The sequence below is a fragment of the Populus nigra genome, chromosome 1 (genome assembly GCF_951802175.1).
Source record: "Populus nigra chromosome 1, ddPopNigr1.1, whole genome shotgun sequence".
In the NCBI taxonomy this organism is placed as follows: Eukaryota; Viridiplantae; Streptophyta; class Magnoliopsida; order Malpighiales; family Salicaceae; genus Populus; species Populus nigra.
In genome coordinates, this window is record NC_084852.1 from 3688783 (window position 1) to 3713072 (window position 24290).

A 24290-nucleotide genomic window follows, 5' to 3' on the forward strand; every position below is an offset into this window, starting at 1 on the left:
AAAGAAAAGGAAAGACTTGATTATAGAGACGAGGCTAGTGGACGGGCTCACCAACTTTAACCGGGCCTTTCATGAGAAGAAATAAAGATCTTAGCCACAAGATCTATATTTTTAGATTGTTTGGAGAAAAAGTAAACCCTCTTAGCGGCATACATGAATAAAAGCTATAAATATCACTATGCAAATCAAAGACTTCTAGTCGAGTAGAAGGCTCAAAGCATCGACCTAATTCTACTAAATGAGACATGAAAGTTGTAGGCCTATGTCTTACCTTTCCATCCATATAAAACAAACCTATATTTGAGATCTACAGCTCCATATATGACTTAATTATCGAACACTGTTCCAATTTGGACTGCACCAACATCTCTTTTCTAAGTTTGACCCTCTCTTTGTCCTTTCAATTTTAGTATTTAAACTCATCAATCAATCCTTTAATTTATGTGATAGTCTTGCATTTAAGATAAACATTTACTATAAATTAAAGGTATCTTATATTATTAGATATGTCATTATAAAACATGCTTTAGTTAAGGAGTTATTGATGCAACCATATTATTCAATAGTTTCACCCACATTTAACTAGTGTTTTGCCTATGTTTTATATATAAAATGCCTTGATATTCTTTGTTTTATGTTTTGAAGGCACTTTTGGATGAAAGATGCAAAAAGGAGTAAATTGGAGATAATTGACAGATTTAACCTTCAGTCGATGTTTTGTGCAGAGCGTGAGCTCTAGAGCTTGAAATGAAGTGATTCCAGTGGCATTAAAAAGGTAACATCCATAACTTTCTGGACATCTAAGGCAAGAAAATAAAGTAAGGAAGAGCATGGAAATCGCAGCCTTGAAAGTCAAATCTCGCAATCTGCCATTATTGACCTTCAGCCATTCCAACTTGAATATCTGGAGCTACAAATTTCAGCCAAAAAAGATGTCATATGAGGGAGATATGTTTTTTCAAAGATAACATTTGAATTCTGCCAACAAACAGGTTTCGTGAAGAAATGAGTCCAAATTACGTTTCGAAGCATCTAAACCGATATCTAAGTTTTTATTTCAGCAATTTAGCTCCTCTAAGTCAAAGCTTGAAGATTTCATGCAAGGCTATTTCTCTTTTTTTAGGAAAATAGTTATTGAAGTACTTAAATGTAAACAGTCTACTTAATGGAGGACTATTTTGTAAAATAGAAACCTAGGGTTTCCTAGGATATAAAAAGAATGAGAGAAGAGAAGGGGGTCAGCGAGCCACGAAGAGAAAAACTGCCCCTTCCTCTAAGAAACCCTAAATTATACATTTTTCCTTCTTTTTGATTAGTTGTTCAACAAACATGCAAGGCTAAACACTTTTTCTTGATTGCAAGGACACGGAAACCTTCGGATTTCAAGAACTGTGAGATTTATTTTACCTTTTCTTTTCAGTTTATATGATGAATATGTTTGTTCTCCTATGCTTATTTTCCTATGATTGTTTATTTTAATTGCTAGAGCGGACTCTAAGTTATTATTTTAGACAATCTATTGCTAAGTTTGATATCAAAACCGGAGTTGTGGTATATGAATTTGTGAAGCAATTGAGTTTAATAATTGTGGCGGATCTACGTTATTAATCTTAGGGAGAACATTCAATCAAATCAAACATAGACTGCGGACATTTATGTTTTCTTGATTAATCAACTTATCTAGTTCTTAAGGCTGTCATTGAATTAAATTACTAGTGCGGACACTGTGGTTGTTTGATGGTTAGGGTTAGTTATACGGCGGATCCGTTAACTAACCAATGTTAAGAAGAGATAAATATTCAGAATCTAAATTGATGTTTCGTTTCCACGATCAGTTCTGATTTTTGTAGGTGGATGTATGCTTGTGACCAAGGTTTGTTCTCTTGATAATTTTCTGATTTTATAAATTTTGTTTGATAGTTTTCTGTTTTGTTTTGCTTTAGCCTAGATAACATCCAAACCCCCCCCAAATTGCATATCATCTAGCATAAAAAATCTGACTTGAATCTTCCTCGTGGGATCGACCCCTTGCTTGCTCTGTACTATCTTGTGTGTTGTGTTTGAAGCTAGGTAATTAATTTGTGCGACCGCGACATCGCAACAGTTATTGATACTTCAAGTGCAAAATGATGATATAAAACCTTGATAAAAATGCACTTTTAAGTACTAATCAATAAATGTTCATCTTAAATGTAGGCCTATCATATAAATCAAAGGATTGATTGATGAGTTTAACTACTGAAATTGAAAAGATAAAGAGAGGGCCAAACTTAGAAAAGAGATGCCGGTTTAGTCCAAACTGGAACACTGTTCGGTCATTGGGTCATATCTGGAGCTGTAGATCTTGGATTTAGGTCTGCTCTATATGGATGGAAAGCTAAGACATAGACCTAAAACTTTCATGGGAGTTTAAGATTTAAAAAGGCCGTTTTCAAGTCCAAATTGTAGCAACAATGGGGAAGTCCGAATCTGTCCTACAGCCCAAATATTATTCAGTGTTCATCCCATATCTCGAGTTCTAGAAGTCCAAATGATCTTAATTTTTTTTATTGGAAAGCTAAGAAAATTTCCTAGAACTTTCATGGGAAAGTCTGTTCAAATTCTAACGTTATCAATGATGTTTTGTTTAGACAAGAAGATAAGGATTGTCACCAAGTCAAGATGTGGCCACCCACTCAACAATTAGTCATCAAATCAATAGTTCTAAATTTTAGCCTATAAAAGGAGGCATTTGCCATGCATTTAGGCATCTTTGTTTTCAGATCAAGATCATGTTCTTTCTCTCTCTCTCTCTCTCTTTATATTTTTGTAATGCTTAAGTTTTGTTTTCATTAATATCTTGTTTATGCTTTTCATTTCCTTTCCTTTACTTAGTTAACTTGTATGTCATTTATGTTCTTATCTTGTTTATTTATGTTTCTCTCTTTTATTATGTTTAGCTAAGTTTATTATGTCAAGGTGAAAAGGTTACACTAATGGTGTAAGAATACGTATAGTGTAAACTCAACATGGACTTTAATGTTTGATACTAACATGTTTTGTATTTGTTATCTTGTTCACTCTTAATACTTTGCTTGTTAAATGGTTAATCTAGATTTGTGTTGTATAACACTTGGTACAACAAATGACTGACACTTTCATAGCCCAATCGTATGGTATAACCTACACCTGTGCTATGAAAAAAACTTGATTTCTTGTTAACATAAGTTATAATTATGAATACCTGACAATATTTATAAGTATTAGCATTATTCGAATAGGATAACTAATGTAATCGTGTTAACAATTTATAATCTAATTGGAACCTTCTTTGTGTGTGGTTTCCAGTTAAGTAATAAGAGTTTATACTATACTTGTTTAAAATACCATTAGTGGATCCTTTAACCTTGACATTTGTTTTTATCATTGTTTAATCCTCATATTAATCTTACATCTCAAATTTCTCTTTTTTTTACTACTACTACTATTACTACTACTACTACTACTACTACTATTAGTATTACTATTATTACTATTATTGTTGTTGTTGTATTATTGTTATTTATAATTTATATAGTTAACCTCCCTGTGGTTCGACTCCGGTCTTGCTGGGTTATTTATTACTTCGACACTCCTGCGCTTGGGAGAAGACATCAATCTTTTGGTCGTGTCAAAGAACCTAGTTGATGCATTCACTAGGTAATATAAGTTTAATATGGATGTAGGCCTCAATAGGTCAAGCTTGCAAGCTATAAAAAAAGGACAACAAGGAGTCCATTAGAGAATACACTCAAAGGTGGCGTGAAACTGCCGCATAGGTTAATCCTTATTTGTTGGAAAAAGAGATGATCAACTTGTTTGTTAACATTTTCAAGGCCCCATACCTTGAATACCTGGTTAGAAGCTCTGCATAATATTTTTCTGACTTGGTTGTTATAGCTGAGAGGAATGAACAAGCTATCCGTTTAGGAAAGATTGCCAACTCAACTAAGGAGAAACGTTTCACTAGAGAAAAGAAAGAAACCGAGGTTCATAATGTCAAAGGTGGTTACAAAAACAAAAGAAAGAGCTACCAAAATAAAGACATCAAGAGATCACTCGTCCTGAAGACGAAGTTATAGTGAGCTGGTCTATATGTGACCTCAGCTAACTATTAGAAAGGTGCCCTTTGTCGAGGAATTCATAAGAGAGGGACAGTTGGAAGATTCCAGAAATTCCAATCAATGATTACTAAGTGTTTAGCCCTTTCTTATGTCATCTTGCTAGTATATAGTCTTTGTTGTTTTTTTCTAGAATTTCAATGAAATAATGAGTTTGTCCTTCAATTGCGCCTCATCCTTTGATTTACAACCAAAATATCTTGAAAGGGGTTCCTTCTAAAAACTCACAAATACACTTTTAAAGCCTCGCGTGATCTTATAGACGCAATTCATCTTTTTTACCAAAATTAGTTTTCCATTGGAGTTTTTGAAAAATTAAACTTGCATTTTGATTTCAAAACTAAAATTGATGTTTATTTAAAATGATATTTTTTATATTTAGTGCACAAATAAAAAATAAATTGTCACCCTCACACAATGACTCTTAAACCAAGCATTTTATATTGATATGTAGTGACCTCATTGCTCATAGACTCACGAAATGCATTCATTGGCAAAACCAAACCATCACACTAGACGATGTCAAAGTTTATTGATCTTAACTGCTTGCGCTTAAAATAAAGAAATGCTATCTTTGTTATTCCTTTCCCATTATAAAATAAGTATGTCCCTTACGGTCCTTTTTTAAGCCTAAATAATGTTTCTTTCATGAAAAATCATGACTAGGATCACACCCCACACAAGAATAAGTGATAACCAAGACAAAATGAGTATGCCTTAGCAAAGTAATGAAAAGCAAATAAAAGAAGAGTGGCAAAAGAAAAGATGAATGAGAGTTGAACTGCTAATAAAAGTTGAACTGCTAATAGTGATTCTCAATGTTAGAAGCCTTAAAATACTCTTTGAGTCTTATGAATCATTTTCTTTCATAGCTAAAAACTACAGCCTACATTACGTGCTTGTAGAAGTCCTTTATAATCAAGCAAGCAAACAACCTGGAACAATAAACAATGTTCTCAAAATACAATAAGTACTTTTTCATATAAGTCATGACATCGAGAACAAGCTACTCTTTATTATTCATGCTAATAAAATGTGTCAAGAAAAGAGACAATTTTTCTCAAACAAAACCTCGAGATTTTTCTTGAGCCCTTCACTTTAAAACCTAAAAAAAATAGAAGGTCTTGATGTACCTTCACCAAATGAAAAATATTGCCAACACAGGAGCAAATCATTTCTTTTCCAAAAAACAAAACTAGAGAGTTGCAAGATTTCAAAAGCAAATTGTTTTAAGCTTACATCAAAATAATTTTTGTTTTCAAAATGCAAGATCAAGATTTCAAGATTCATTCTAGATAAATATTCCTCCACCAAACTAAAAATAAGAGAAATGATAGAATAGTCGCTTAAAATCATCATTTGTTTGAGTTGCTAACGAAGCATACTTAGAGGTAATGGTCAGTACAAGGGGGGCAACATTGTGTTTAGAAGGAAAATCAATCCTTTCTAAAAAAAGAGAAGAACATCTCATACAACAAGACAAGGAGGCATTTTGATTTATAAAGGGCAGTTTGATCCTTTCAACAAGTGACACCAAGTGTTTAATGAATGATCATTTCAAATTATTTGACGAGACATAAAATCTCTAGCAAGTAAGTGGGTCACGATGGGCACCATGAAGGTTGAATTGTGTAAACAAATCTGGGAAAAGACTTACATGGGTCAACTCGAGTGGCCTAGAAGCCAAACGACAAAGATGACCTAAATTTGAGATAACAAGTCCTCATTAATCAAGCAACAAGAAGATTGAGGAGAATTGGAGGCTTATATTTCAAATCAGGTAAAGATGCATACATTATATCTAAACTTTGAAACATTGAACTATGCATTCACAAATTTCATAAGAGAAATCCCTGATGGGATCCATCAAGATGGAAGGGCACCTTGAAATGGCCAAGAACTTAAAATTCTTTTTGAACATTTCTCGCGTTTGAGAAATTCGTGACCAACTTAAAATTATTTTGAACATTTCTCGCGTTTGAGAAATTCAGAACCTGGGCAGGCCACCCATGAGAATTAGGCCACCAAAAAAAAAATCTCTTAGTATTTTTCCACCACCTTTTATTTTCCATCCTTAAGGTAGCGTGTTTCTTAACCCTACCTCTTTACGAGTGCGCAGGTGAACCCTACCCCCTTTCGAGTGCATCTTCAAGCCCTCATCTTCCTTTCAAGTGCTTCTTTGAGCTCTCATCTCGTGGATAGTATATCTTTAAGCCCTATCATGTCATCCCTATAAGCCTTTTTTTTTCCACTCGGGTAGGTCATCCATTATAATAAGACCCTTTTATTTTCCATTTGGGTAGGTCACCCATTACAATGATACCCTTTCTTGGATAGGTCACCCATTATAATGAGACCCTTTCTTTTTTTCTATTTGGCTAGGTCACCCATTACATTGAGACCCTTTCTTTTTTACTTGGGTAGGTCACCCATTACAATGAGATGTTTTTTTTTCTTTGCTTGGATGGGTCACCCATTATAAGGAAACCCTTTCTTTTCCACTTAGGTTGGTCACCCATTACAATGAGACCCTTTCTTTGTATTTTATTTATTTATTTATTTCTAGCTGGGTAGGTCACCCATTACAATGACCGTTTCAAAAGAAAAAAAATGGTTTTCACGTTTATTTTTCTTTACAAACTTACTGTACAAAGCCAAGAGAAAATGAATTTTCCAATGCCTTTATAGCGTAAGTATTGTAAAGAGGGGGCAACTATTGTAACCCAAATTTGGACCCTTTTTGCTTTTTTTTTTATTTAATTATAAGGGGGTTAAAATCTAAAATTAAAAGACCAGGGGTTTGAGTGCAAGGATTCAGAAACTTCAAGGACCAAATTGGGAATAGCCATTTTCAACCCCAAAACAACGTCGTTTCAACCAGGCGCGAATCTTTTTCTTCATATTCAAGCATTGAAAGCCCATCTGCAAAGAAGGAAAGGAAAGTGTGAAACACCAGCATCCCAATCCTATCAAAACACAGAAGAGCAATCTTTATCTTTATGATGATCACAACCCAGCGAGATAAGGATAGGACTTCGTGTTCGAGTCTTAGCAAGAACCATCTCCCTCAGTCATGCTTATCAGAAGGAGAGATGTTAGGCTGAGGGAGAGGAAGATTGGTCCCTATAAATACCCAGCAATTGATAGAGTAGAGGAGGAAGAAAAACAGAGAGAAAAAGGAAAAACAGAGAGAAAAAAAAAGAGAAAGAAGGAGAAAGTAGAGAAAGAATAGAGAGCAAAAAAAAAAAAGAGGGACGATAGAACAGAAAAGAGAGGAGAGGACCCATAACAAAAAAAAAAACCAAAAACAGAGGGAGGAGAGACTGAAAGGAGGAGGAAGAGGAGAGCATTCTCCAGCCTATGTCCGGACTGTTACCTTTGCCTTAACCTTCATCTTCACCAGGTAAAGTCTTTTTTTCCTGGTTTGTTTCAATATAAGGCTTGCAAAATAGTACACAGGTAACTAATTACCTTCGCACTTTGCAATGCACGCGTGAATTGATTCACTCTTGCTTGCTGTCCACCTGAGTAACTGGCTTGGGCCAATGACCAGGCTGGGCCAACTAGGTCCAGCCTAGCCCATACCGGTTGGGCTGGACCTAGCCCCCCAAAAAAGAAAAAAATGGATCTGGCCTGGGCTTTAAGCCTTACCGGCCTAACTTGTGTTGCTAATGCTGTGTTTGGCAAAAACACATCCTTATGCCTTGACCATAACTTTTATTCTTATTCTAGTTGATATATGGCCATATGCTCAATTTATGGATAATTTGTTGCTAAGGGTGTGTTTTGTATTTTTTTTAGTCATATACTTAATTTGTGGATCAACACTATTAAACACAAAATTTGTTGTGCAATGTCTCTGCTATTTCCATCTAATAAAGACAAATGATAATAAAGGTTAAACAAGAAAAAAATGGCATAGAAAATATCTTCTTCAAATTTATTTTTTGAGAAATTATTCACTAATGCTAGAGTCAGGAATATCATATTCTTTGGATTTATGCGATATTTACCAACGTCAGAGTTGGAACTGTTCGTAAAAAGTGTCCACTGACGCCAGAGTTAGGAACATCAAAAGAAGAATAAAAGAAGAAAAAGAAGAACAAATTAATAGCAATTTTAGACAAAACTAACAATGCAACCTGCCTTAGGTAGGACACTTAAGGGGTGATAGCATATATTTTTTTGCGTAACCAGTCCTGTATCATAGAATCTTTACTAACCAGTTAGAGTTTCTAGTGACCATAATACTAAGTGGTGACTCCTTGAACAAGACATTTCCCCCCTAATAAACGGATGCCAGATATATATTCTTTTTCTAGTTGAGATTTTAATTTTTAATTGGTTGCTGCGATGTTCGGATATGACACAATCAAAGAATAAGAAAAGGCCAAAGAGAAGGGTTCCCAACTTGCAACTTGTCATCGACAAACTGTTCTTCAAGGTAGCAATAGGTCTCTGCCATTTTTGTGTGAACTCTACGTTTCTCCTTACAGTACAATGTTCGCCATTTTTGTTCTGATTCCATTAAATAATGTTCCTCAAGGTAGACGCAAACTTGAATTAATTTTCGGCTTCAATTATGGATGACTATAAAAAAAAATCTAGATATGTATACCTTATTTATCAGGTTTCGGTTTCGAATATCCATATCATTGGATTTGATGATATCACTATCAATTATATAAGATAACTGTTCAAAAAAACCTATCTTTGCTGTGTTCACTATCTGAGGCCTCCATGTGTATATGAACTGTATGTGTATCCTCGAACCAGCTTTTACATATTATATCTAAGCCTACCTTTTGTGTTCTAAATGTGATGAAAGATAGGCTATCCATTTCTTGACTAAGAATGCCTACTTGATCATCAAGCCAATTCCATTATCAGTTTTTTCTATGCACATTGCTTCATAGATTTCTGACCTATTCTCAAGGCATGGGAAGAGCTTCTTGATCTCATGCTGATTCCATCGTCAAGCCACCATATTATGTTGTTTTCAATCTAGAGTATGATTTGTGATTATGTGGTTCAGAGACACTTGTTTAGTTTCGAGAAAACTTGTAAAGGCTAGATATATTTCTTTACTGTGAATTATAAGTTAAATCTACGCGTTTGTAATAATTTGCACTTAGCAGATTCATCTTTTCTAACAAACAGTCATACTTTTAAGATGAATCTACGAATTCCCTTCTTTAAATATGACTTGTCTTAATTTCTTCCATTTCAGATTACTTTCTTGAAATTTTAAATTTTTTTAAATTATTTTTATATCATTTTAATATCTTATTGTCAAATTTACTTTTCATAATTAAAAAAAATATTATTTTAATATATTTTCAAGTAAAAAATATATTTTAAAAAAATTTATTATATTCTAAAACACCTTATAAATTCTATAATTTGATCCAAGTTAAATAAAAGGTGGAAAAAAAACCTATTAAATCAAGAATATAGAAAATAATTAACAAAAAAAACTGAATCATCCAGTTAGAAAACTCGAAAAAAAATCCAGAGTTGTTTGATTTCAATTTCAAAAGTTTGAAACATGCTAAACAAGACCGAATGAGACCAGTTCAACCAGCAATAAATGACTTGAAAAAACTGTATAAATAGTAAATTTCTGTTAACCCGAATTAGTAATAGCAAAACGAAATCCGCCGCTATCTCCCCTGCTCTTTTTTTCTTCTTTTTTTTTTTTCCAGTAATGTAGATGTTTGAACTGGTTTAACTACATCTCAATTAATTTTTTAAAATTTTAAAATTAATAACTAGATAAATTTACAATAACTTAAGATTTATAATACTTAAATTGATAACATTTGAAAAGCAAATTCAAGATTTCACGAGTTGAGGTACACCCTAAAATTACTTTATGTGTCTTTCGGTGTCCCCCAGCTTGCTATCCTCCATTGCTGGTCTCTGTCTCTCTATTCTCTCGATCTACCCCACTCAATGCCAAACCTTCATCTCTTGTCTCGGAAAAAAAAAAACCACTTCAGAGCTATATTTATCAGCATGAATTATTTTTGTAGTCCAAGCAGCACCCAATTCTCACTGTAAAGGTACGTGTCCTCTCAAGAAAAACCCTTTTAAGGGCTTTTAGCATTCAGAGCCTTTGTTTAGTTAGATTTAGAATTTTTTATTTTTTTGAATTCAGAGTTTAGCCCCTTTTTTTCAGTGGGGTTTAAAGGTTTAAAAGAAAATAACCCTAAAGAAAGAAAGTGCAGATGATGATGAAATAGTCATATATTAGATGAAAAAAAAAATTATTAGTTTAAATCTAAGATAAAAAAAAATTAAGGCTAAACAACATGTTATTTAACGTTTGTTCATCATCATTCCCGGAAAAAAAACCTGAAAAGGAGGGGCGATAACCACACTGTCGTTACTTATTTCAAGTCCTAGTTCATCCCCCATCACCCACTCCAGATCATTGAACACCAGGGCACACCACAGCCTCCATTGTTAGCACCCCCTAAACACTTCACGCCATATATATTTAACTTCACTCACGGGGAGGGCGCTTCAGACAGTCGGGACCAAAGAGAAGAAGTTCAGAGTTAGTAACAAGGAGAGAAACAAAGTGTTGTCATTACAAAGCAGAAAACATTCATTATTTCCAGTCTCGTGAGTTTAGCAAGGGTATCAAGCTGGTCTCCAGTTTTCCATTCAGACCAGAAACCTCCCTCTCAGCTGCCATAGGTATATAGTTTTTCCTTGTTCTTTTTTTTGTTCCTGTTCAAGTTTTCCACTGTAAAGCTGGTTTTTGCATATTCTTGCATGCATCTTTGCCATTTATCAAGATGATGGTGCGGGGAGCATGTTTTGCTTTAAATCGTATGAGATTTACTAGGATTTGCAAATGAAATATCAGTTTTTTTTACATTGAGCAGTTGGAAATGATGTAGGTGATGGGTAAGGTTAATGTAAAATGTTGGTTTTGATCCTTGAAACGTGAAGCTTTTTTTTTGTTCCTTTGTTTATGGATTGGGTTTCCGAAATTCCTCTGTTTTGAAAGAAAAAGAAGGTTGGGCTATTTAGTTTTCTTTACACTCATTCGTTTCCTTCGAACCAGGCTTCTGCTAGTTTTGGACTTTGCCAGGGAGCCTAGCTCATGGGAATGGGCTGGGCCTTTAAAAACCTTAAGGCTGTGTTTAGCCTAAAAAAAATTTACCAAATAAAATTTTTTTTTGAATTTGTTTGCCAAACACAAGCAATTTTTAGCCAATAGTATATTTAGAAAACATGTAATAACCTATTTTTTATAATTTTTATTTTTTATTTATTTATTATGTTTTGTCAAATATATCTTATTTTAATTTTAATTGTTTTTAAAATTTTAAAGAACCATTTTGCAATTAATTTTGGGTTTTCCACATCATTGTTTTTACCCTTTTATATTTAATATTCCAAATTATGAACTTATAAATAAAAAAATTTCCTATATTAAATAAACTTGTTTTTTTGTAAGAAAAAATAATATATAAAAACAACCAAAAAAGTCCTTTTTTTCAAAAATGCATTTATGTTTTAAATTGCATATAGCTAAGTATATCCAAAACAATTATGTTTGCATTCTAATACAAAACAATACATTGCATGATTTAGCAGTTCTTGAAAATATAAAATTAAATTATTTTTTTTATTTTGCATGTATCACAGATTTAATAACGAGTTTATTAAACCCATGAGGATTTAGTCTAAATTTCAAAATACTAAAAAACTTAATTTGTTTATTTTAATATCAGGGATTATAAACTTATACATAAGATATATTCTCAGTATTTAAATAAACAAATGTAAAAATATGTTTCGACTTTAGAATGGTTATGTTTAACCCGTAAAACCATAGTCCACTCTATAAAATATTAGGTGATTGACTCCAAATCTTTTTAACCAATAAAGGACAACAATTCTTTGTTCTTTCCTTTCATATAAAAAATCATAATCCAGGAGAATGATCACCGCAATGTTGCATACATGGGACAACTTAAGGCATTTTTTCCTTTTATTTTTTACTTTCTTTATATCATGTTTGATTAGATTGAAATTTATATTTGTTGTTTTTTTCCTTTTAATAAACACTTTTTTTTTAATCTTGATCACTCTTTTTTTTTCATAGTGGGATCCATATGATATTGTTACTTGTTTTGTTTTTGTCATTTTATTAAGTAAAACAAGTTTATTCAACTCAGTTGAGTTCATAACCCAAACCATGACTTTTTTTTTAATTTATTTAAAACGCACTTCGGACTCTTGACATTCTTTTCTAACAGTAAATGGGTCTTATCCATATTCCCTCTAGCTCTAAAGTTATTGGCAAGTTTGTTTCTCATATTTATAGTTTTGATTTGATTTTTATAAAATATAGTAAAAAAACAATTTTTTTATAAATATATCATAAAAAATATGAATAGCTTATTTAAGTGTAAACCCTCGGTTATAATTTTTCTGGGTATTTAAAAGATGAGAAATTTAACCAATAGTAAAATGGGTTAAATTAAATTAAAGAAACCTAATCAAGATAAAAATAGTGAAATTAATGAAATGAAAAGTGAATATAATACTAAATCATTGAAAAGAAAAATATTTGTGAGGACAAAATGAATACGTAAGATCAAAAGAGGTCAATATTCAAATAACAGAAGGTTGGGAGTTTATGTATAAATGATAAAAAGGGGTGGGGATAAATGTGCAATTAACAAGATGTTAGAACTATAAATATCATTCTATTTTCTCTCTTGGAGGGACTGGCAAGAGTAAGAGAGAGTTTAGAGAGAGGTTAGAGAGAAGATATATTGATGGTAAATCAACCGACAGATATAACTCCACCTTGCACTGTTGGATCAGCACGATATTCGGGTATGTTGTTCTCATCCATGTCTTGTACATTGTCACCGTAGGGATTTTCTATATCAGTCCCCGTTTGAGAGATATCGAGGGAGGAAAATATTTGGGAAAATACACTTCTGGACAGTCTTCTTTGCTATCTGTTTTCTCCTTCGGCCACCGTTGGATTAGGCTATAACTTGTATATGTTGTTCTTCCTGATTTTTTCTAGATTCTGAACGGTGGATATCTGAAAAAAACATTTGGTATAGAAGTTGTGTATCTTGTACAGTAGGTCTACAAGTTTGAGGTCAGTTCGGTTAAACCCATATTTCTGGAAATTTCACCATTTGATGAAGTTAATATTTGGATATGTTATACTCATAATAATGCATTATAACTTGACAGTATAGATTGTTTGGAATATTATTCATTTGTTATTTATGGTTTATAGGAACTGTGTAAAGGATTGTGTTTTGAAGAATATTGTTCGGAAAGTTTGTGAAATCGACAAGAATGTTTTATTTTGACGTTAAGAGGGAAGATTGAAATAAATAAGATAAATTGGCTCTTATAAAGATATTTTTTATAGTCTTAAACGATATGTGATATGACCAGGGGATTGAGATTATAGAGAAAAAGTTAAATTGTGGATGTTGTGTGTAAATAGAAAGGTTGATAAATCTGGACAGATTCGTCTCCTAACTTTTGGAGAGAATTCGAGTAGAAGGATGAGAGAATTAAGATCAAGTTTCTCATAGTAATTGTACTTTTAGATGTTAGCTAACTAAGAAATTGGTCTTGCTCCACGTGGAGCTGTAGAACCCCAGCTATGGGTCATCAACCGAGATTGGGTCTTGACAGACCCTGTAGGGTAGTGTTTGTTGATGAGCAATTTTAACTATCTCAAAGGCAGAACTGGGTTCTCCTTCCTTCAAAGAACTTGTAGCCTCGTGTATTAGCTTTCCAACGAGACTAATCTCGCTTGAAACAAAGTTCTATAAGTCTAGATATAGTTAAAAATCTGATGAGTGTTCAGACAATAACAGTTCAATGTCTAAATAGTAACAGTTCAAATATCTAGACAGTAACGGTTGGAAAAGTCAAACAGTAACAGTTCAAAGTCAAATAGTAACAGTAGATTTTCACATGAATACTATATAAAGGAATTGAGTCATACAAACACTTGCACATTGAGATACTAACTCTGAAAATATACATGATATATGTATGGATGTTATTATGAGGATATGAACATGCATAAGAAAGTAACATATGACTAATGGATGAATATGGATTCTCTATAATATCGGCCTGAAGGAATGATAACTATGGTTGGATAAAGGATGACAACATTAATGGGTGTAATGAGAAAAACATAAGATATAAAGAAAGATTTATTAGCTATTGATATGATTATTATAAAACATATCCTTGAATGAGGAAAATTTATGAGATGAGTCTGTGACTGCAGGAGGGACCACCGGTGTGGTGCAACAGCAACAACAGAGGAGCACGAGTAGAGCTTCTATTGCAGGTAGGTGACTTTCACCTTCCTTTTAAATAATGTTGAATAATGAAAATGCTTTATCATGAATATTACTGTATTGTGTTAATTCAGATACCAGACTGTCAAATGCTTAAATGTTAACAAATGAACGATTAACTTCGGCTAAAGGCATCTGAAGAGATGACCTTGAACAATGAAATACCTTATCATGAACGTTGCCGTATTGTGTTAATTCAGATATTAGATTGTCAAATGCTTAAATGTTGACAAACAATTGATTAGCTTCAACTAATGGCATCCGAATAGATGATTGGGACTAATGAATGATTAGCTTCGGCTAAATGATTGATTAACTTCGGCTAATGGCATCCGAAGGGATGACCGGGACAAACGATTGATTAGCTTCGGCTAATGGCATCCCAAGGGATGACCGGGACAAATGGCATCTGAATGGATAACTGAGACAAACGATTGATTAACTTCGGCTAAACGATTGATTAGCTTCGGCTAATGGCATCCGAAGGGATGACCGGGACAAACGATTGATTAGCTTCGGCTAATGGCATCCCAAGGGATGACCGGGACAAATGGCATCCGAATGGATGACCGGGACAAACGATTGATTAGCTTCGGCTAAACGATTGATTAGCTTCGGCTAATGGCATCCGAAGGGATGACCGGGACAAACGATTGATTAGCTTCGGCTAATGGCATCCGAATGGATGACCGGGACAAACGATTGATTAGCTTCGGCGACAAACGATTGATTCGCTTCGGCTAATGACATCCGAAGGGATGACCGGGATCGATTAATGGCATCTGAAGGGATGACCGGGACAAACGATTGATTTACTTCGGCTAATGGCATCCGAATGGATGACCGGGACAAACGATTGATTAGCTTCGGTAATGGCATCTAAAGGGATGACCGAGACAAACAATTAATTAGCTTCGGCTAATAGCATCCGAATGGATGACCGGAATAAATGAACGATTAGCTTCGGCTAATGGCATCCAAAGGGATGACCGGGACAAACTGTTGATTAGTTTTGGCTGATGGAATTCGAAGGGGATGGCCGGGGTGAGTGAATAGTTAACCTCAACAAATAATGTCTTAAAAGAATGGCCGGATTTAAGATTATAGTTGATTGCAAGAATTGGTGTATGTATATATATATACCGCAAGTTGTATACACCAAGAACATGAAGGAATTACAAATGTCACGCTTCAAACATGAGATAATGTTAATGCTTCGTTAAACTGCTAGACCATTTTCTTATTGTTATTATTATTATTATTATTATTATTAAGTAATTGCATTCTTGTAAATGTTTTGTACTGCAGTAGGGACGTCATACCAACAAGGTGCCTACGAAACCCGATACATGGAAACCTACTTTTGCAAGAAATCATGTAGTTGCATTCTAAATCATGATGTATTTTATATGAATCAATGTACTGAATGTATAACTATTATTAGATCCTTTTAGATTAAATTCGTGATGACTATTTGTAGGATAGAATACAAACTCATGACTATGCATATATATTTTAAATGCGAACTTCTAATCATGCAAACATAATATTATAAGTTTATGTAAGATTCACTTTTAAATGAAATGTTGATTGTTGTTGACGTATGGATTATATATTGATGATGTGAAGGGAACATGTTCGCCGATTACCGACACGATGTGTGTCAAGTAAAAAAAAAAAAATTTACTATTGTTTTGGGATTGAAAAAGCCGGGGTATTACATTAAGACTTAATTTAAAAGGAGATTAGTCTAGGTTATTTAAAAAGATTCAAAAGAAAAGATAAGTAAAATCAAAGAATCTTATCTTTATAGAGTATGAAGTATCATTCATGATATGTGTTTAGATAGTATTTTTATGTTTAGTATGTGAATAATTAGATGTGCCATGTGGTAGATTGAACTTTTTTCTAATATAAAAAATGGTGTTTTTAAAGGAACAAAAACAAATTTGGGACCCATGTCATTAATTCGAATGTATTCAATAATCTTGGTTAATTTCATAATATGATTTATAAAAAAGCCAACGACAATTAAAAAAAAAATTATAAACTGAATGATACCCTCAAAATATTTTTTGAAAAATTCAATGATATTATTTCATAACAAAGCACAAATTGTATGAAAATGGGATTGTCTTGCAGAAAGAAAAAAAAACAATTTGAAGCTTAATTACCATCAAAGCAAATGATGAAGGAAAAATTCAAAACAAATCCATTTTAAAAAAGGATAAAAAAAACCCTGACTCAAGTCCACATGCTAAATTCACTGCTTATTTATGAGGTCAAGACAACCCCGTATAAAAAAGAATTAAATAAATCATGAGAGTTAAAATCACAGAAAAAACAACACAAAAAATCCAAAATAAAAAAATACAATAAAAATAATGAATGTTAAAATTGCAAAAAAAAGTTAATCAAAAGGCAACAACAAATTTTAAATTTGAGAGTTAAATTGAAAAGAATAAAAACATTAATAAAAGGATAAAAATCAAAAGAACTAAGAAAAAAAAACAATAGACTATAAACATGGATTGAAATGTGAAACTAAAAACAATGAAATATTCATAAAAGATTCAAGGGAAAGAAATTAAAAAAAAAATCATAACAATAAACATCTAATCCTAAACATCATAACATAATAATAAAAACTCAATAGAATTCTTCAAAATATTTTTCATACTTAAAAAATCTCCTAAATATATATGTATGTATATATATATGTATGTATGTATGTATGTATGTATGTATGTATGTATATTCTCTTCATTATTTTATTAGATGTCATAACGAATAATGGTACATATAATATACAATACAACCTTGTTAAGAATTTCCATGCATATTCCGAATGAAACTTAAATTTTGAGAGCACCAAAAAAAACTAAGCATTGAAAAAGCAAAATACTGATGGAGAAGCTGTCGGCTCCAACAAGACATATGACAAACAAAATTTGAGGAGAAAGAAACCATCTAATTCTCTAATTAACCTCTATCTCGCATCCATGGTTGACATAGAAACATAATTTATGGAACCAATCTCTGCAGACTTGCTGAGGCTCTTTTCTTCCACAATACTTATTGCATTGGAAAATGCAGGCTGTTTGGGAAGTGGTAATTGTGCTTCACTTGTTAGCATTGATATAACATCTGACATAATCGGCCTATCCACTGCATTGTCTTCTACACATAGCAAGCCCACATGAATGCATCTCAAGACTTGGTCTTCAGAGCAAGATTCTCTTAGTATTGGATCCACCAGTTCAAATGGGCTACCTGCTTTCCATAGCTCCCATACCTGAATCAAGTTTACGTTTAATGTTAAAATTAAGGTTATGCAGCTAGCAATGTCTAATTTATGAGGTTGCATGAAATGAACTTACATATCCCACAAGATTGAGAGGGTGGCCGTCTATTTCAAGGAGGCCTTGGATCCTTCTACCACTCACAATTTCCAGCAGTAGAACTCCAAAACTGAAGACATCAGATTTCACAGAGAAAATGCCCTTCATGACATACTCAGGGGACATATAACCACTGTATGGACAAAGTGAATGTTATTTTATTTTTAAGCACTTAACAGAGTAATGACACATAGAACTGTAAATCTATACTTACCGCGTCCCAACAATTTGGTTTGTATTTCCTTCTAAATCATTGATCTTGAAAATTCTTGCCATGCCAAAATCAGAAATTTTGGGGTTCAGATTTTCATCAAGTAGTATGTTGCCAGCCTTCAAATCTCTATGAATTATCCTTAATCTCGAGTACTTATGAAGGTAAAGTAGCCCTTGAGCTATCCCTTCAATGATTTCAAATCGCTTCTTCCAGTCTAGGAGCTCCCTTTTTGATTGATCTGCATTTAAAACATAACAGTGAATATTCCAGCAATCTTATTCATCCAAGTCCACAACCTTGCAAGAACAGAGATCCATTCACTTTATAGTATGATGGCATCATTAACTTACCAAATATAAATGAATCCAAGCTTTTATTAGGCATGTATTCGTACACTAACATTTTCTCTTCCCCTTGAATGCAGCAGCCTAGGAGCCTGACAAGATTCATGTGTTGCAATTTAGCTATGAGTATAAGCTCGTTTTTGAATTCCACCAACCCTTGTCCTGAGCTTCTAGACAGTCTTTTTACCGCTATCTCTCGCCCATCTGGCAATTTCCCCTGATGTAAAACAGCTCTCAATTCAATAGCTGGTCTCAGATATAAAGTTAATAAGTTCTTGAATCCTTTTCTGGAAGTAATTTTTAACAGACTACCTTGTAAACTGGTCCAAAGCCACCTTGCCCAAGTTTGTTGTCTGCAGAAAAGGAATTTGTAGCAGCCATAATTGTTGCTGCACCATATACCTTTAAATTTTGGCCCTTGTTTCCGTCACTTCCGAGTTCAAGCGTATCGTTCGTTGAATCCAATGTCAGCAACTCATTGAGATACTTCTCTGCTCAGATTGATATGATAAAGTAAGCTAATCCCGGAATTCAACAAGTCTTAATGCTTATAAAAGCAAAATAAAAAATAAAAAAATCAGTACATTTGTTTGTTATTTAGAAAATGTTACCTCGAAGTCTTCTCCTTCTCAGATACCACAAGAGTCCCGCGAGCCCCATCAATGAAACAAATCCCACAGAAGCTAAAATAATCCATATCCAATTCCTTTTCCCTACATCCAATGGGAATTTATTTAAAATTAATTACATTGTTGGGTTATAAATTGATAACCAGAAAACGAAAGAACAGCTAACCTGAAGAGCCTTGAACAATGATGTGGTATTGAATTGCATTTCCAGTCGGATCTGGTGTAAAGCTTCCATAAAAAAACGTGCATCCAGTATTGTTGGCATTATTGCCTATGGTACTAACACCAACACATTGACAATCTTTCCAGCAGATGTCCCTGCAATCACTAATGCTAAGACTAGAATTATCGTCGTACTTCCTAGGAACTGTGTTAACAAAGGAACCTGATCTCAATTCAAAACTGTTCCTATTGCTCCTGCATGCCGGTCCTGACCACCTCTCGCAACCACCATCTGTGTTATTTCCTTTACATGCTGTGCCCCCATATGTTCGTCCAGTACTTTGATCTGCTATGCTCCCATCATATTCCAACTGCCACATTGAAAAATTCCTTTGACCCTGAGCAGTAAATTGATTTCCAGAAACTGTGAACATAAAGGAATCCTCGTCTGCGTTAGAAACTATTATAAAACTTTGATCCAGAGAACGAATTTCGAAACTTATATTGATCTTCAATGGTCCACTAGTCCAATAAATTACACCGCGCCGCTTCATGACCAACTCCTTTCCATCAGTATCCCATTCAAAAGTGAAAGCACCAGCGGGAGTAGGTACTAAGTCGCTCAACCACGACATGAGGGACCAGGTTTGGCCAGTTCTATGGTTGATCCCTAACTTCATTCCAGGCAAGAATGTATCAGTAGGAAAGTCAAAGCTTTGCCATAAGACCTGTTGGCTGCCAGAATTTTCATCTATGAGAACAAAATTGCCTGAATCTTCTAAAATAGCAGTTATATTGGTTGTAGAGGGTTGACTTGAATAGAACTCAACAGGATCACCTCTAGAGTAGGTGAGTTTCATATTTCCTGTTCCATCTATCGCAAGAACCCCTGAAGTGTCTACTATGGGTTTGTCTCTGTTAGCTAGCCAAAAAGGGTGGCTTGTGTCATTGTTGTACCATATTCCCAAGTAGGTAGCATTCGACTCAGCAGAGCCAAGTCTTGTGAATCCTAAAGTGAAGAGCCCATTTTTGGAAACTAGAGTATTCGAATAATTGAGAGAATCACCACCTTGGTACAGTGTGTCTGCTGCCAAAACGTGAGGGGCACATAAGCAAAACAAAAGGAACCGGTAGATCCTTCTAGGCATGGAAGGTAACATTCATGAACAAGGAAGAAAAAAGTAAGAAGCGTTCAATAGATGAGCTATGTTTCATGATCTACCTGAAATGAAATATTCTCTTGGTATATCTAGAAGGAATTACAATGAAAAAAAAGAGAACTAAAATAAAACCAAAAAGTATGATGATATGTCATTTGTACCAGTGGAATTTCCGATGGTATTAATATCGTTTGTAAAATCCATCTGTAAACTCGTTGGCGAACTATTTACTTTTCCCTGACACTATTCATCATGTCAATTGCCAATAGAATTACTGACAGAATTTTCCATCTGTATTTTCCAGAAAACTCTAGAACTATTCACTTCTCAATTGCATTATTAATTACTGTTCTTTACAAAAAAAATCACTGATGGATTGAAAAGTCATCGATGTTATTTAGCGGTTTCTGAAAATTTTTCATTAAATTAAAAATTTAAATTAAATATTATAGATAAAATCATCAACGGATTGAAAAGTCATCAGTGTTATTTGATGGGTTTCTGAATATTTTTTATTAATTAAATATCACAAACAAAATCACTAACAGCTTGAAAAGTGTCGGTGATAATTGGCGGTTTATAATTTTTTTTTATCAAACTAAAAATTTAAATTAAATATTACTGACATAATCATCAATGTATTGAAAAGTCATCGGTGATATTTGGTGGTTTCTGAAAATTTTTGATTAAATTTAAAATTTAAATTAAATATTACAAACGGAATCACCTATAGAATGATTAAAATATTATTATTTAATTATCCCTCGATAAAACCATCGATAAAATGCCCAAATAAAAAGACTAGAATCCCTCATTTCACAATAGATGAGCCTCTTTTTCTTCTCTTTTCTCCTCAACTCCTTCTCTTCTCCTTCGTGCTCAAGTATGTCTTCTCCTCTTTTCTGATTTTCTTTTTTGATTTTTTTAAATTAACATATTTTATGAATTTGTTTTCTCTTCTCAGCTTCACTCGCTACTACATTAAGGTGAGATTTATTTTTGTGTTTTCCTTCATTATATTTGTTTTTTTTATTTTTAAATTTTTCTATTCTTAATGATTGTTTAAATATTGTTGCATGATTTTGTTTTTCATATGAGATCAATTTTTAGTTGATTTATTTATAGGATTTTTAAATAGATTTTAATTATATAATTATTTTCAAGTTTTGTTAGATAGATGTTTTAAAAATATTTTTAAATAATCACTGGTGGAATTGCATACGGTATTTTTGTCAGTTATACGACAAGCTTCCCGAGGGAAATACTGATGGAATGAAGCAGGTAAGTTTTTTTTTAACATGTTTTCCTATTAGTAAATCCATTAGTAATATTTTTTTTTTCATCTGTGATCTTGTCGGTGAATTAATTAAAAATGGAATAATAGTATAAATACCGACGGAAAATTCCGTTAGTAATAATTTTGGTAGTGATTTAATCGATGTCATGGTTCACAAATATGATATTTATTTAAATATTAAAGTTATGAACCACAACATCAATTAAATGCCACAGTTCACAAGTACAATACAATTTTCATTGATGTCACGGTTCACAACCATGACATCACTTAATTTAAGTCCTTTTAAGGAGGAATAACTAGTTGACCGATTGATTCAAGCTCATTAATAGCACAAATGGATCCATCTCCTACCTCTGTTTGAGTAGCCTCGTCCTCTGCCACGACATTATCAAGAATTAACATCTCTCCGAAGGTTTCAAGTATAGGGCAACAAACATTAAACTACCAAGACATATAGGTGTATCCTTCATTTTCTTCTTCAATATTACAAAGCATAGATGCAGCCTCTCAACCCTCCCGTAGCATGAAGCCAACCGAATATTAATAAATCATTAATGTTGAATTAAAAGATCAATGTATAAAACCCAACATTTAATAACAAATGATGGTGTTGAAGTGCCTTCAAGTGGGAACTTATCAGTATTCTCCAATCCTAAACAACCCGCACCTAAAAATGCTATCAGGGAAAGATATTTGTGTTGCGATGTTGTGGTCACACAAATTAATTATCCTAGCTTAAAATACAACACACAAGATAGTATAGAGTAAGTAAGGGGTCGATCCCACGAGGAAGGTTTAAGTCAGATTTTTATGCTAGATGATATGTAATTTGGGGGGGCGGATATTATCTAGGCTAAAGTAAAAGAAAACAGAAAAATATCAAGCAAAATTAAATAAAATCATAAAATTATCAAGAGAACAAACCTTGGTCATAAGTAAACGTCCACCTATAGAAATCAGAACTGATCATAGAAATGAGACATCAATTTATATTTTGAATATTTTTCTCTTCTTAATAATGGTTAGTTAACTGATTCGTCATATAACTAACCCTAACTATCAAACAACCATAGTGTCTACACTAGTAATTTAATTCAATGGCAGCCTTAAAAACTAGATAAATTGATTAATCAAGAAAACATAATTGTCCACAGTCTATGTTTGATTTGATTGAATGTTCTCCCTAAGATTAATAACGTCGATTCACCACAATTATTAAAATCAGTTGCATCACAAGTTCATATACCACAACTCTAATTTTGATATTAAACTTAGCAATAGATTGTCTACAATAATAACTTAGAGTCCACTCTAGCAATTAAAATAAACATTCATAGGAAAAATAAGCATATCAGAGCAAACATATTTATCATATAAATTAAAAAGAAAGGGTAAAATAAATCTCACAAATCTCACAGTTCTTAAAATCTGAAGGTTTCTGTGTCCTTGCAACCAAGAAAAAGAGTTTAGCCTTACATGTTTGTTGAACAACTAAGAAAAAAGGAGGAGGAATGCGTGATTTTGGGTTTCTTAGAGGAAGGGGGCATTTTTCTCTTCTTGGATGGTTGCCCTCCTTCTCTTCTCATTCTTTTTATATTCTAAGAAACCCTAGTCTCTATTTTATAAAATATTCCTCTCTTAAATAGATAGTTTACATTTAAGTACTTCGATAACTATTTTTCTAAAAACAGAGAAATAGCCTAGCATGAAATCTTCAAGCTTTGACTTAGAGGAGCTAAATTACTGAAATAAAAACTCGGATGTCAGTTTAGATGCTTCAGAACGTAATTTGAACTCATTTCTTCACGAAACCTTTTTGCTGACAAAATTTAGTTGTCATCTTTAAAAACTCATATCTCCCTCATATAACATCTTTTTTGGATGCAATTTGGAGTGTTTATAGGTATTTGAGTCAAGAATCCATGAAAATTGAGTTTAGATGCTCTACACAAAACATCTATTGAAGGTCAAATCTGTTAATTTCCTCCAATTTACTCTTTTTTGCATCTTTCATCCAAAAGTGCCTTCAAAACATAAAACAAAGAGTATCAAGGCATTTTATAATTGATTGACTTGGAAGAAAATTCAAATTTTCATGTCTTCAAAAATATTTTTATTGATGTTGATGCTGAAGAATTGAATGTTGTTCTAAGCTTCAATGGACAAGCATAAGTTAATGTTAATGATGATAGCAATGATATCAATGTAGAAGATTGTGTTGGAGCTAACAACGAGTCAAATGAAGAAGAAAAACGATTTTGACCAACTATGAAAATTAACACAAAAGTACTGTAATGCCACAAACGATAATGTAATATATAATTATTGATGAAATTCTCAATAAAGAAGTATTTACTTTATAATTGTTATGTGAACTGGTGTTATTGTATTGTGCGTGTAGTTTTCAATTTAAACACTTGCAAGATGGATAAATAAGGAATGCAGATGCAATCTATCATTTACAATGTACACCACTGCTTGACCGCTTTTTATGTTCGGCTTGTTTTAACTCGCAAGTGCACGAGTGTGCGATGTAGCAATTAACTCGGTAAGATCGAGGTC

General features: G+C 33.2%; 1 protein-coding gene across 1 annotated transcript; it reads right to left on the reverse strand.

The window, feature by feature from the left end:
- Nucleotides 1–17507: 17507 nt before the first annotated feature.
- LOC133675454 (G-type lectin S-receptor-like serine/threonine-protein kinase CES101) lies at nucleotides 17508–20428 on the reverse strand. Its single transcript, XM_062096827.1, has 7 exons — nucleotides 19273–20428; nucleotides 19089–19190; nucleotides 18790–18968; nucleotides 18484–18694; nucleotides 18134–18371; nucleotides 17899–18052; nucleotides 17508–17813 (listed from the first exon to the last, which is right to left on the reverse strand). The coding sequence occupies exons 1-7, from the start codon at nucleotides 20426–20428 to the stop codon at nucleotides 17508–17510; spliced, it is 2346 nt and encodes a 781-aa protein (XP_061952811.1).
- Between the last annotated feature and the right edge of the window lie 3862 nt (nucleotides 20429–24290).

What these genes read in the sequence shown, in the direction of transcription:
- LOC133675454 (XM_062096827.1), bottom strand. Translation starts at nt 20,428, where the DNA reads ATGTTACCTTCCATGCCTAGAAGGATCTACCGGTTCCTTTTGTTTTGC. An exon ending in GAGAAGGAGAAGACTTCGAG is followed by an intron (nt 18,969 to 19,088) that starts GTAACATTTTCT and finishes CAATCTGAGCAG; the next exon opens with AGAAGTATCTCAATGAGTTG. An exon ending in CTTGGATTCATTTATATTTG is followed by an intron (nt 18,372 to 18,483) that starts GTAAGTTAATGA and finishes TTTTAAATGCAG; the next exon opens with ATCAATCAAAAAGGGAGCTC.